This window comes from Dasypus novemcinctus, chromosome 10, assembly GCF_030445035.2.
Source record: "Dasypus novemcinctus isolate mDasNov1 chromosome 10, mDasNov1.1.hap2, whole genome shotgun sequence".
In the NCBI taxonomy this organism is placed as follows: Eukaryota; Metazoa; Chordata; class Mammalia; order Cingulata; family Dasypodidae; genus Dasypus; species Dasypus novemcinctus.
This window is the reverse complement of record NC_080682.1, coordinates 10,520,763-10,533,741: the sequence shown is the minus strand read 5'-3', so window position 1 is coordinate 10,533,741 and position 12,979 is coordinate 10,520,763. Positions and strand designations below refer to the sequence as shown.

Here is a 12,979-nt window from a genome sequence, read left to right as displayed (position 1 = left end):
TTAGGCCTGTGCTCAGTTTTATTTGTTGAACACTGGAAATCTATGGCAAGTGAATCTACTTTTCTGTGGAAGGAACTCATGTCCTAGAGTGGTTTTGTCTGCTCAAAATTAAGACTTGAAAGATTGGCTTGAGTTCTTTCTGTTCCACACGTGAGCCAGTGGGAAGTGGAGAAGACTTGGGCTTCTTGATTCTGTTTATTTTTTCCCTGCTGTTTCCCAAAGGTGTGAAACGACCTATGACTTCCCTATTCTCTGATCTGTAAAGTAACCTATTTGTTGATAACTACAGAAGAGACTCACCTAAAAACTTGGACAAAAGCAGCATCTTGTGGAGAGAGACTATGTTGACTCCTTTCCTTGTAGTTCCTTTCCATGTGTTTTAAAGCATCTTTTTACCATTTCAGGTAAATGAGCTCAAAGAAAAGGGCAATAAGGCCCTAAGTGCAGGCAACATTGACGATGCTCTACAGTGCTACTCTGAAGCAATCAAGTTAGATCCCCAGAACCATGTGCTGTACAGCAATCGGTCAGCAGCCTATGCCAAGAAAGGAGACTACCAGAAGGCTTATGAGGATGGCTGCAAAACCGTTGACTTGAAGCCTGACTGGGGCAAGGTAAGCTGTGGGTGTGTTGGGCCTCTTCTGACTTGTCCCAGAAATATGTTTTAATATTCTCAGGCGTGCAGTTCTTAAATTCAGACCCTCCTGACTTGCTAGCTGCATATCCCAGTAGACTGATAGTTCATTTTTACCCACCCACTCTCTTCCCTGTTGGAGTACTTTCCTCGGGGTGGTAGCATATTTCATCAAATCTAAGATACTATCTGTTGTAAGACATGCCTTATTCGATGTACTACCAAGAAAGGAAATGGTGCCAAAGAAACTGACAAACACTGTTGATCGCAGATGAATGGGGGTGGGGTGTGCATCTTTGATGTTTGGCTGGAATCTCTCAGTATCAGTCTTGGCATCCTACTCCTCTCCCTGTTTTCTCTTTGGCTTTCATGTGAATACCCATTTTGTTCCATGAAGTGTCAAGTAGATTCTTTTGAGTTCATCTTCTGGATTTACCTGTAGGTGTCCTTTATTTTTGTTTTGTCTTTCTTCGCTGGTTTAAGGGCTATTCGCGAAAAGCAGCAGCTCTTGAGTTCTTAAACCGGTTTGAAGAAGCCAAACGAACCTATGAGGAGGGTTTAAAACATGAAGCAAATAACCCTCAGCTCAAAGAGGGTTTACAGAATATGGAGGCCCGATTGGCAGGTAGGCACTGTGTATACTGTGTTTTTCTTTTTTAGTAATTATCTTTTGAATTGTATTTTAATTTTGAGACTCTGTTTTTCCCTGAAATGTTGCATTGGGGCACTATAAGTGGAGTGGACCCTTTCACAGTAATGCACTTTCCTTTGTTTGGACAGAAAGGAAATTAATGAATCCTTTCAACATGCCTAATCTGTATCAGAAGTTGGAAAGTGATCCCAGGACAAGGACACTACTCAGTGATCCTACTTATCGGGATCTGATAGAGCAACTACGAAACAAGCCAACCGACCTGGCCACGTAAGTAGAGGCATTCATTACGTGGAGTCTTGGGGACTGACCAAGAGCATTAGGCTGTTCTTCCTGGGACCATGTAACAGGGTTCCCTGATTCCACCTGCAGGGTTCCTGTCTGTGCTTTATGTCCACAGAGCATGGGAGGAGGGGCGTGGTTTTTATTTTTATCTGTTGTGGAGGCATATATTGGGAAGATCTGGAATGTTCTTTCTAATCCGGACATGCTTTTTCCCTGCTCCCTGTGATTTCGATCCAACCCCAGTACCATTCTCCCTATACACACAGGTCCCACTGTCTCTCTATATTAGCGTGGGAAAAATGGGTGCAAAGAACCACAGGTGTAATGATGTCTCCACTCTCATACAAGTAGCCATCACTTTCTAAGTTTTCCTGGCTCCAGAAATCAGATAATGAGGGATACCTACAGTAGTTCATTCCTTTATCTTCTGGCTTTGAGAAATATATCTGACCTCTGTCACCCTGTTTTAAGTGGATTTTTGACAGGTTGAGTAAGAGTGCAGAATCTATTGATCTTTTGATGGATGAGAAGCTTCTGTATCTATAGGAACTTTAGTTTTATCAATATTTGGGGTTTAAGCTAGGTTATGAATAGGAGTATTTGCAATATTTCTTTCTCATTGACATTTTAGGAAACTACAAGATCCCCGGATCATGACCACTCTCAGTGTTCTCCTTGGAGTCGATCTAGGTGGGGCGGATGAGGAGGAAGAGGTTGCCACACCTCCACCACCACCTCCTCCCAAAAAGGAAACCAAACCAGAGCCAATGGAAGAAGACCTTCCAGAGAATAAAAAACAGGTCTCATTTTCTTTTCTCTTCATGGTCATAACATTTATAAAAAGTCTAGTCAGCTGGAAATACATATGTTGGATAGGACTATTTATAGCCCCTAGATGGGCGTAATTATTTTTTGAGGGTTTAGGCATGGTATTATTAGGCATGGTACTAAATGTTTTGTGAGTGGTCTTTGTTTGCCCTTACTAATACCACTTAAACATGGGAGAAGTGAGACTCAGAGTCTGCCCAAGGTCATAGAAACCAATGTGTTGAATTAGTGGCTTGAACCAGGTCTAACTCTGCATTTGGGAAATCAATGTTCTTTTGTCTGTGGAGGGGCTGCTTTTAGGTAGTGAGCACTGTGTTCATCTAGGCCTTCACGCTTTCTTGTTTTTGTTCTTGATTTTATATGGAATGCTTCATGAATTTGCATGTCATCCTTGTGCAGGGGCCATGCTAATCATCTCTTTATTGTTCCAATTTTAGTGTATGTGCTGCTGAAGTGAGCGCTAGGCCTTGGTTGTTTTTTTTTTTGTTTGTTTGTTTTTTGTTTTAAGATTTATTTTATTTATTTCTCCCCCCGTTGTTTGCTGTCTTGTGTCCACTTGCTTTGTGTTCTTCTATGTCGCTTGCATTCTCGGCGGCACCGGGAATCCGTCTCTCTCTTTGTTTTGTCATCTTGCTGCATCAGCTCTCCGTGTGTGCAGCACCACTCGTGGGCAGGCTGCACTTTTTTGCACGGGGTAGGTCTCCTTGTGGGTCGCACTCCTTGCGTGTGGGGCACCCCTGTGCAGGGGCCATCCCTATATGGCATGGCAACACTGCACATGGGCCAACTCACCACATGGGCCAAGAGGCCCTGGGTTTGAACCCTGGACCTCCTATGTGGTAAGTGGACACTCTTATCACCTTGAGCCACAACCGCTTCCCTAGGCCTTGGCTGTTTTGTTGTTGTTGTTTTTTCTTTTTTTTTTTTTAATTTATTGAAATATCACTCATACGTAAACATCCGTAAACCTTAAGTGTATAATAGCTGTGAACTTACAAAGCAAACATATATAACATCAAACATATATAACATCCTACCACCAATAACTTGCATTGTTTTTAAACTTTTTCAGCTAATGATTAAAGAGCATTGTCAAAATATTACTACTAAACAAAGTAGTTCTCACCTAACCAATCCCATTGTTATTATCTCTATATCATTTCTATATGAACATACATAAACAAGTGTACAGTAAAAGTTGTGAGCTTACAAAGCAAACATGCATAACATCATACTGGGGTCCCAACATCAACCCTCCACCAACACCTTGCATTGTCATGAGACGTTTGTTACAAACTATGAGAGAACACTCAAAATCTTACTACTAATCATAGTCCTTATCTTACATTTGGTGTGTTTTTCCCCCAACCCAACCTATTATTTTTTAAATATATTTTTTTATGACAGAAGTTGTAAACTTATAAAACAATCATGCACATGTGCAGAATTCCCAAACAACACCCCTCCATCAACACACCACAATGTAGTGTGTCATTTGCTGCAGATAAAATAACATCAACTGATGGTTACCATGTCCGTAGTGTACATTTGGCTCACATTTTCCATACTGCCTCAGTATCAACACAATACGTCTTTCGCATAGATGCGAGAATATTATTACTGCTAACCACAGTCCATAGGTCACTCCAGCTGTATTTTTCCCATGCTTCTCCACGTTCCCAACACCCTGCAGTAGTGATGTACATTTGTTCTAGCTGACAAAGGACACTCGTACATCTGTACCATCAACCACAATTCTCACCCACCTCTTGGTTTACTGTGCTATTCATTTCCTAGATTATTCTCAAGCATTCTGTCAATTAGCTTTTTTTTTTTTTTTTTTTAAGATTTATTTATTTCTCCTCCCCCCCCCACCCTGGTTGTCTGTTCTCTGGGTCTTAAGATTTATTATTTTTTATTTATTTCTCTCCCCTCCCCACCCCAGTTGTCTGTTCTCTGTGTCTATTTGCTGCTGCGTCTTCTTTATCCGCTTCTGTTGTTGTCAGCAGGACGGGAATCTGTGTTTCTTTTTGTTGCGTCATCTTGTGTCAGCTCTCCCAGGTGCCATTCCTGGGCAGGTTGCATTTTCTTTCAAGCTGGGCAGCTCTCCTTACGGGGCGCACTGCTTGCACGTGGGGCTCCGCTACGCGGGGGACACCCCTGTGTGGCAGGGCACTCCTTGTACGCATCAGCACTGCGCATGGGCCAGCTCCACACAGGACAAGAAGGCCCGGGGTTTGAACCGCAGACCTCCCATGTGGTAGGCGGACACCATAACTACTGGGCCAAGTCTGCTTCCCAGTGTCAGTTGGCATTTACATAACTAGACTACCATTTTCAGTCACATCCCCATTTATAAACTAGCTCTTACTCATTGTGTGTTACCATCCACTCTATACATTAAACATCAGTAGAACACTCAGTCCTTCTCTTATCTCCTTTAAGAATCCACCACCTACCACCAGGTCTTGAAGATATTTTCCATAGGTCACTCCAGCTGTATTTTTCCCATGCTTCTCCACATTCCCATCACCCTGCAGTAGTGATATAGGCCTTGGTTTTTAAACAAAACTTTTGCGGTTTCCACACCTTTTCACATGGAAGTTGGTGCTACTGAGGGGGAGGGGAGGTGTTCTCTGACAGTCACTTTAAGGGACTTACTGGTTAAAGAGGACCAGTCAGGGGTAAATGGCCTGTTGGATGGGAGTTGTTCTCTTTTCTGTTCTCTGTTATCATTTAAAATGGTCAGTATATTAAAAGAGCCAGCTTTATGAGAAATTTCAGAAAAATCATGTATTTCAAAGACTTTAGCAGCCACTGTGCTGTTGCCAGCATATTTAAGTAGTCAGGGCAAGAAATAAAACTGTGAGTGGTCTGTGTCCCTGCCGTGATCTAAAAGAATGTTGTCTGCATCCATCTATGGGCTTGTTTCTTGATTGGACGTGGTATATAGTTGAAAGTCGTTCACTTACAGCAGTGTCTTCCAGAGACGGAGACGTGTGCCTAAAGGCTTTTGTTTCCCTTCTTGTAAATGGGACTGCAGATTGTTGCCAAATTTAGCACCTGTAAATGGCTGAGCGTTGCTTGTTCAGGGTGTCTTGAAGCTGGAAAAAGGCCCTACAGTGTGGGTGGTAGTGCGCGGTGCTAGACTCCTGCCGCAGGTGTGGCCCCTTCTCTAACCCCTTCCACCCTGCTCTTGTTCCCTGACAATTAAGACCCTGAGGCAGCCCCTTAGCAGAAACTGGACTTGCTGCTGTGTCTCTGGATAAAACCTGGTAGAAAACTCTACTGCCCACACCAGTTGCTTCTAGTTGAAGGGATTTCCTCTCCCCCTGAAGAAACTCTGTGCTTTCTGACAAAGATCCAGGAGAGTGGGTGGAAAGGGAGGGGGTGAGTTAAGAGCTTTAATTTTCCACTGCTGCCATTTGACTATTTTAATACCTTGCTGGTTGATTCAAGAAGAGGCCTTGGATATGGAGCGCTTGTTTCCATAGACATATTAGTTGTACTTGTAACAGGTCAGAGAATTTTAGTCTTTTTGTCTGGGTTAGATTTACTTAGCCTTCACTTCTTCCAAACCTTATCTAGGCACTGAAAGAAAAAGAGTTAGGGAATGATGCCTACAAGAAGAAAGACTTTGACAAGGCCTTGGAACATTACGACAGAGCCAAGGACCTGGACCCCACCAACATGACTTACATAACCAATCAAGCAGGTAAGACCCAAAAACGCTAGGGGCAGGCGAGCTGCTCGGTATTCTGCAGGGGAGCAGTAAGGACTGACTTTCCATTCTTGACCATCCCGCCTGGCAGCGGTGTACTTCGAAAAGGGAGACTACAATAAATGCCGGGAGCTGTGTGAGAAGGCCATTGACGTGGGGAGAGAAAACCGAGAAGACTACCGACAGATTGCCAAGTATGCCCGATCTTCTGGGATACCTTGAGTAGTGTGGAGGGTTCAGTGTTAAAGACTAAGTGGCCCTGCGTGGGGAGGGGGGCTGCTGGTTGCAGAGCCTGCTGTGTGAAGAATGGACTGGAAAGGAGGCCGCAGGCATCAAGACGGTGTTGAGAGGGCTTTAGTGCCCAAGACTAATGTGGGCCTTGTTTGTGGTTGCAGTTGTATTTTCTCTACAGGGACTGACCGTGTCTCTGACCTTGCACTTACCAACTACTTTTTCCTCTGCCTTTCTCAGAGCTTACGCCCGAATTGGCAACTCTTACTTCAAAGAAGAAAAATACAAAGATGCCATCCATTTTTACAACAAGTCTTTGGCAGAGCACCGAACCCCAGATGTACTCAAGAAATGCCAGCAGGTGGGTAGTAGGAAAAGGAGAGTGTTAATTATTAATAGTTTCTCTTACTGTTGTTTTGTAGTTTTTTTGTTTGTTTTCATTTTCTTGATGTTACTTAACCTTAAATTTTTAGAATTGTGGCTTTGGTCATCTGATGTAGTTCTTCCCGTGGTTCTTCATGATGACAGCATGTTGGAAGTATTCTCTTTTGCGATCCTTTATTTATTGGCCAAGGTTTAAATCTTAAATGTGTTGATGTTGAGGGTCAATGTGCTAATTTTTAAGTCTTCCCAGCAGTTACTCTTTAAAATTTTTTAAAAACTAATTAGGCATTTTAGTCCCATATTTGAAATTTTATGGGGGTTTAAAGTAATATTTCAAGAATTATTTTTCCTTAGGCAGAGAAAATCCTAAAGGAGCAGGAACGGTTGGCCTACATAAACCCTGACCTGGCTTTGGAGGAGAAGAACAAAGGCAATGAATGTTTTCAGAAAGGTACCTACACTTAGGTCAGGGCTGTTTGGATTAAGAGTAGGGAGCACGTTCCTTGCCATACTCTGACTTCAAAGTAAATAATGGCCTGGTGAGAGATGGTGTTTTTTTGTTCTGTTTTGTTTTGTTTAATTTTCTTTTCCTTATCCAGGTGATTATCCTCAGGCCATGAAGCACTATACAGAAGCCATCAAACGGAATCCGCGAGATGCCAAATTATATAGTAATCGAGCTGCCTGCTACACTAAACTCCTTGAGTTTCAGCTGGCACTCAAGGTGAGAAGATCTAGGACATGTGTATGAAACTATAACTGTAACCTGTATGTGAGGAGTATGTTGTTTTCTCCCTTTTTAATGAACATCAGGTTTCTGTTGTTGTGTTGATTATAGCTTCTTGGTGGTATGTGTGTGATTTGTAATTTCAGGGACCTCCATCTGACCAGTTCTGGCCCATGCAGTGATCAGTGGTTGGGAGTACTTGGAAAAGTGATCCTTTTCCACCTTTCCTGAGGACCCTGACACCGCCCTCCTACCCCACCCCCACTTCCAGTTGCTCTTCTTTACTTTGGATGTTTAGTTCAGCTACATAGGTCTGCTTTTCTCACTATAAATCAAGTATAGTAAAACAACGATTGCTTGGCCCTGTGAAGTTGCTTTCCATGGTTCTCCTGAACGTGATCTGCTCTGTGCTTCTGTCAGAGGCTCTTTGTTGTCCAGCAGATAAACCTGGGCCATCTTGTGGGAAGGTGACAAAATGGGATTTTTCTAGAGCCTATCAGTACCTGAGTCCATGTTGGTTTTGGTTTTGGCTTTCAGTGCCACTACCTTCTGGGTCTGTGTGAGCTGAAAAGGGCAATCTCAAAAGCACATTGGGGGAAGCGGGCTTGGCCCAGTGGTTAGGGCATCCGCCTACCACATGGGAGGTCCGTGGTTCAAACCCCAGGCCTCCTTGACCCGTGTGAAGCTGGCCCATGCGCAGTGCTCATGCACAAAAGGAGTGCCGTGCCACGCAGGGGTGTCCGCCGCGTAGGGGAGCCCCACGCACAAGGAGTGCGCCCTGTAAGGAGAGCTGCCCAGCACGAAAGAAAGTGCAGCCTGCCCAGGAATGGCACCAGCCACACGGAGAGCTGACACAGCAAGATGATGCAACAAAAAGAAACACAGATTCCTGGTGCCACTAATAAGGATAGAAGCGGTCACAGAAGAACACACAGCGAATGGACACAGAGCAGACAGCTGGGGGGGAGGAAATAAATCTTTTTAAAAAACACACATTGGTTTAGGAAACAAAAAATAGCAAATTATCAGTCACTTATGAGGTGACAGGTATTTTCCCAGTCATGTAAATAGGATAAAAGAATGAATGGATACCTGTGTGTTCTCCTCCTCAAATCAGTTGATTTACACAGTGACATTTTTGCTGAACCCTTTGTAAAGGGAAATGGCACACGTTGTGGCACCTGGTCTCTAAATTCCTGAGCGTGCATCTCCTGAGATGACGTTCCCTGTCCTGCCACAATACTACTAGTGCACACAGTAATGTCACAACTTAAGCTGTATGTATTATGGCCATGTTCAGATTGCCCCACTTGTTCCAAAAAATTTATCTAGTTATCTTACTATCTTTAGTTTTTCCCCGCCCCCTCGTTTTTGTTTTTTAAGGAGGTACCGGGATTGAACCCCAGACATCTTAATGTGTGATGCAGGTGGTAGATCACTGAGCTACACTCGCTCTGCAACATCAACCTTCAGAAGACTCCAAACCACCTGTCTTGTATGAGGTGGTCTATAACCTGAGTCTGTCTTTCCCTATGATGTCATTTGATTTGCTTCTCTCCTTTAGCTGAACCTGTTGTTAAATAACCCAACTAGAGACAAAAAGGAATGCTTTGTGATGGTTCTGGGTAAAAGTCCCAATTGTAAAGATCTATCTGCTCATCTGAAGAAATGAGCCCACTTTTTGGGGCCGGGTAGGAGTGGGGATTGGTAAATTGTTTCTTTTATCAGCCCAATAATTCTGGGCATCTCAGTGACCTGCATATGTACACAGTGGACAGAGAGCCAGAAGGGCATGGTCTCATTATGCCTTCAGGCTTCATGTGGCCCTTACAGCACTTGGGCAGAAGGCCCCGGAAGTCACCAGCAGCTCTCTCCAGCTCCAATTCCTGGGGCTGCAGCTGCCCAGGAAAAATTTATCTTTCCTTGGGTCATTTTTGATACCTTCTCTTAAACAAAGACTAGATTCAACAAACATTGACTGAGCGTCCTCCACAAACACATACCAAGTGGGGGGCCCTTGGGCATCACTTGGCTCTGTGTAGAGAATTTGGTGGGGACTTCATGTGTGTGAAGCTGGTGCTCAATCACTGAGCCACATTGAATTGGTTTTTATTTCATTTATTTTCTTGCTTGTTTTTTTAGGAGGCACTGGGAACTGAACCCAGGACCTCACATGTGGGAAGCCCATGCTCAACTGCTTGAGCCACATCTGCTCCCCAAGCCTAATTCCCTTTTGCCTCCTCTTCTAGGACTGTGAAGAATGTATCCAGCTAGAGCCAACCTTCAGTAAGTGCTTTCTGCTGCATCTCCTGTCTCTTGACTGGTCAAAAAATTAAGAGAAAGAAAGGGCATCTTCTTTGTCTACTTGTGTGTCCTCAGGGCCTGTAGCATTCAGGACCGAGCTGCAGTAGGCATGAAGGATGTTGGAATTTAGGGGAGGAGGGGAGGAAGCATTGTAGATCCTTCATCTTTTCCATTTCTGTCTGTAGTCAAGGGTTATACACGGAAAGCAGCTGCCCTGGAAGCAATGAAAGACTACACGAAAGCTGTGGATGTCTACCAGAAGGCACTGGAACTGGACTCCAACTGTAAGGTGGGGCTGCCTCTGGCACTTAGTTGCCTCTCCCTTCTGTTTCTCCTTTGGGGTTTTGCAGTGGTCATTCATTGGTTCTTCCCTCTTGGCCCAGTTTCTGTATCTAGATGTTCTTTCCTTCTCAGTTTCCTCAGTTATCATAGACCTTCTAAAGCAGAGAGCCAGTAGTGCTAATGCCTTCTCCCCCTTTTGTCTTTGCTGGGATGCAGGAGGCAGCAGACGGCTACCAGCGCTGTGTAATGGCCCAGTATAACCGGCACGACAGCCCTGAGGACGTGAAGCGGCGGGCCATGGCTGACCCTGAGGTGCAGCAGATAATGAGTGACCCTGCCATGCGGCTCATCCTGGAGCAGATGCAGAAGGACCCCCAGGCACTCAGCGAGTAAGTATAGTTGGGGGAGGCCGTCTTCTAAGGAAAGGGGGGTGGGCAGGGATGATAGGTGAGAATGCAAATTCCTACTTAAAGGGGATTTAGTGGGAAGAGTGTAAACTACAATGTAAACTATAATCCATGCGGTGCAGCAGTTCTCCAAAATGTATTCACCAAATGCAGTGAATGTGCCACAGTGATGAAAAAGGTTGTTGATGTGGGAGGAATGGGGGGGGAGGGTATATGGGAACCTCTTATATTTTTTAATGTAACATTTTTTGTGATCTATGTATCTTTTAAAAAGACAATTTAAAAATAAGTAAGTAAAGGGGATTTATAAGAGCTGGAAGGCCCTCACTTGTGTATTAGTCGATGATAGCTTGGGCCATCTGTGAAAATACCTATTTTTCCAGGACAAGGGTCTTGATTTAATGCTGTGTCCCGGGGCTCCTGTGAGATGCAGCTTGGGTAGAGAAGCCCTTTGTAGTTCCTCTGCCTGCCAGTTTTCACCCTGGTTGTGTCTTTTAGGGGGTTGAGTTGGGACTCTGTAAGAGCAAGAAAGACTTGAAGGTTGGGTTTCATTTTGAGCAACTTTTCCTCCTTTTCATTAGACACTTAAAGAATCCTGTAATAGCTCAGAAGATCCAGAAGCTGATGGATGTGGGTCTAATCGCAATCCGGTGATGACTTGTTCCTTCCCCTTCCTTCACCCTCATGCGGACAGAGGAGCTGGGGACCGTGGCAAGCGGCACAGAGCAGAAGGGAGAGAAGGGGTTAAAAAAGAACAACTTATCTATATATTTATACAGACTTACGTGGAAGATACAGAGACTTGTACTCTTGTTGCTTGTACAGCCGCTGCCTCTGGGCCCTCCCCGCTCACGCATGTCTCTTCACTGCTGCCCTCAACTCCCATGTATCCTTCCCCCTCAGTTGCTGTCTCGGCTGCTCCCTATAGTTGGTTATTTTTTATTTGGGGCAGTGGGCATGTGTGGGGAGGGGAGGGTCCCACCTGTCTTCGTATTGTTAACTCCAAGTCCCCTTCTCCAATAAAACAAGCCAGTCGGGTGTGGTTATGTGTTGCTTTGGCCTGGAGTTGTGTTTTTTTGCCAAGAATATTTGAAAGTGTTGTCCTGTGAGGTTTGCACCCTGGATTGGAAGAGGAGATTGTGTGAACTGACTGGATTGGGAACCTGAGAAAGAAATTTTTTTTTTCTTTTTTCCTGGGCATAGGAGAAGTAAGGTGGGCTCAGTGAGAGATTGGCTTGGTTCCGCAGCTTTGCCATGGTCACTAGGTGGTGCTGTTGCTCAACAGCTGAAAGGGACGCTAGTGGCTGCCCCTATGCAGAGCAGCACTTGCCCTAAGAGGTTCAGCCGGTCCTGCCTCTGGCTCCATGCTGTGGATTCTCTGAGTGCTCGTCTCAAAATCAAACCAGCCACGAACCAATAAAGATTGGCCTTGCTAGGGATGATTGTGCCTCCCAAGCAAGCGACGTGTCTGCGCTTCAGAATGTGTCAGTTTTAAGAGTTGGAGTGCATTTTTATTAAACCCACTTTTCTAGTTGGCTTTAATTGTACTTTTTTTTCATGATTGCAACAAACTGCATCTACTCAAACCCTCTCCGTGGGCTGGAGAGGCTTCTGGGCCAGGAATAAAACTTCCTCATTTACTCCAAGAGTAGTGCTTTCTGGTCTAGGAAGATGCTGAGACCAGCAGCTGGCTGCACTTCCTGCCACCCGCCTGTTTGCATAAGCAGTCTTCTCCCCTGGGAAACCCCCAGCAGGTCCCGGCCCCCCTCTCCCTCCCCCCTGCCACCGGTGGCACAAAGTCCAGGAAGCCTGGCCTCTGTGGGGCTCTGCTGCCCTGGGCTTCCCTCCCCCCTTGGTGCCCCTGTCCCTTTCGTTCAGTTCCACAAGTCCTCAAACTGCATTCTGGAAAAGCTGGTTTCCTGCCTCCCTGCTGGAGCGGATGTCTAAGCAAGAGACCCACACAGTATAGGTGTTGGGCTGTGTGGAGGGTCGAGAGACCCTCCAAAGTGACCCTTGAGCTAAGACTTGACAGGAATGAGCCTCAGGAGTGGGGGGGGGCGCATTGCAGGTGGCAGGCCAGGGCTGGTGTGTCAGAAGAGACACGGAGTGGGGGAGGAAGAATGGCTAAGGATGCCTTTGTATTCAGTTGGTTACCTGGGCTGCCGTAAGGCTGACACATTTGGAAATAAAGGCCCTTGTTTGGGGGTAGGAAAGCCTCAGTGAAAGACCTGGTTTCCCCGAGGGCCTTCAAGGTTCTTTTATAGTGGTGAGGGACAGTGTGGACCTCAGTGGCTTTTACCTGCCAGCTTCCTAAGTAACCCTGCATCCGGTCCCTTCAAGGCTGGACTCTTCCACCTGGCAGCCCAGTGAGTTTTCATAGCCTGAAGGCCTTACTCCAGACAGGTCAGAAATGGGAGCCACGCCCTCCAGGGGGAACCTAGCACTGAACGCAAATGGAGGCTTCTCTAGCTTGCGGGGTGACGCTCGGTGGAGGCCCACAAACCCCTCCAAACGGACTGGCGCC

The 12,979-nt window shown here is 45.4% G+C and overlaps 1 protein-coding gene and 1 non-coding gene across 2 annotated transcripts in view; one reads left to right on the top strand and one right to left on the bottom strand.

The window, feature by feature from the left end:
* The window catches only part of STIP1 (stress induced phosphoprotein 1), a 197,863-nt gene extending 186,356 nt beyond the window's left edge, over positions 1-11,507 (top strand). Inside the window, exons 2-14 of the mRNA XM_071217860.1 lie at positions 405-614; positions 1,118-1,259; positions 1,415-1,556; positions 2,203-2,371; positions 5,988-6,114; positions 6,212-6,314; positions 6,592-6,712; positions 7,090-7,186; positions 7,335-7,459; positions 9,712-9,748; positions 9,952-10,055; positions 10,265-10,437; positions 11,037-11,507. Of these exons, the coding sequence (XP_071073961.1) occupies positions 405-614; positions 1,118-1,259; positions 1,415-1,556; positions 2,203-2,371; positions 5,988-6,114; positions 6,212-6,314; positions 6,592-6,712; positions 7,090-7,186; positions 7,335-7,459; positions 9,712-9,748; positions 9,952-10,055; positions 10,265-10,437; positions 11,037-11,109 (1,623 nt within the window). The 3' untranslated portion in view covers positions 11,110-11,507. The remainder of the gene's footprint in view (positions 1-404; positions 615-1,117; positions 1,260-1,414; positions 1,557-2,202; positions 2,372-5,987; positions 6,115-6,211; positions 6,315-6,591; positions 6,713-7,089; positions 7,187-7,334; positions 7,460-9,711; positions 9,749-9,951; positions 10,056-10,264; positions 10,438-11,036) is intronic.
* On the bottom strand, positions 2,754-2,860 carry LOC111761317 (U6 spliceosomal RNA). The gene has a single exon (XR_002794716.1). It is a non-coding gene; the product is annotated as a U6 spliceosomal RNA (small nuclear RNA).
* Positions 11,508-12,979: the final 1,472 nt, after the last annotated feature.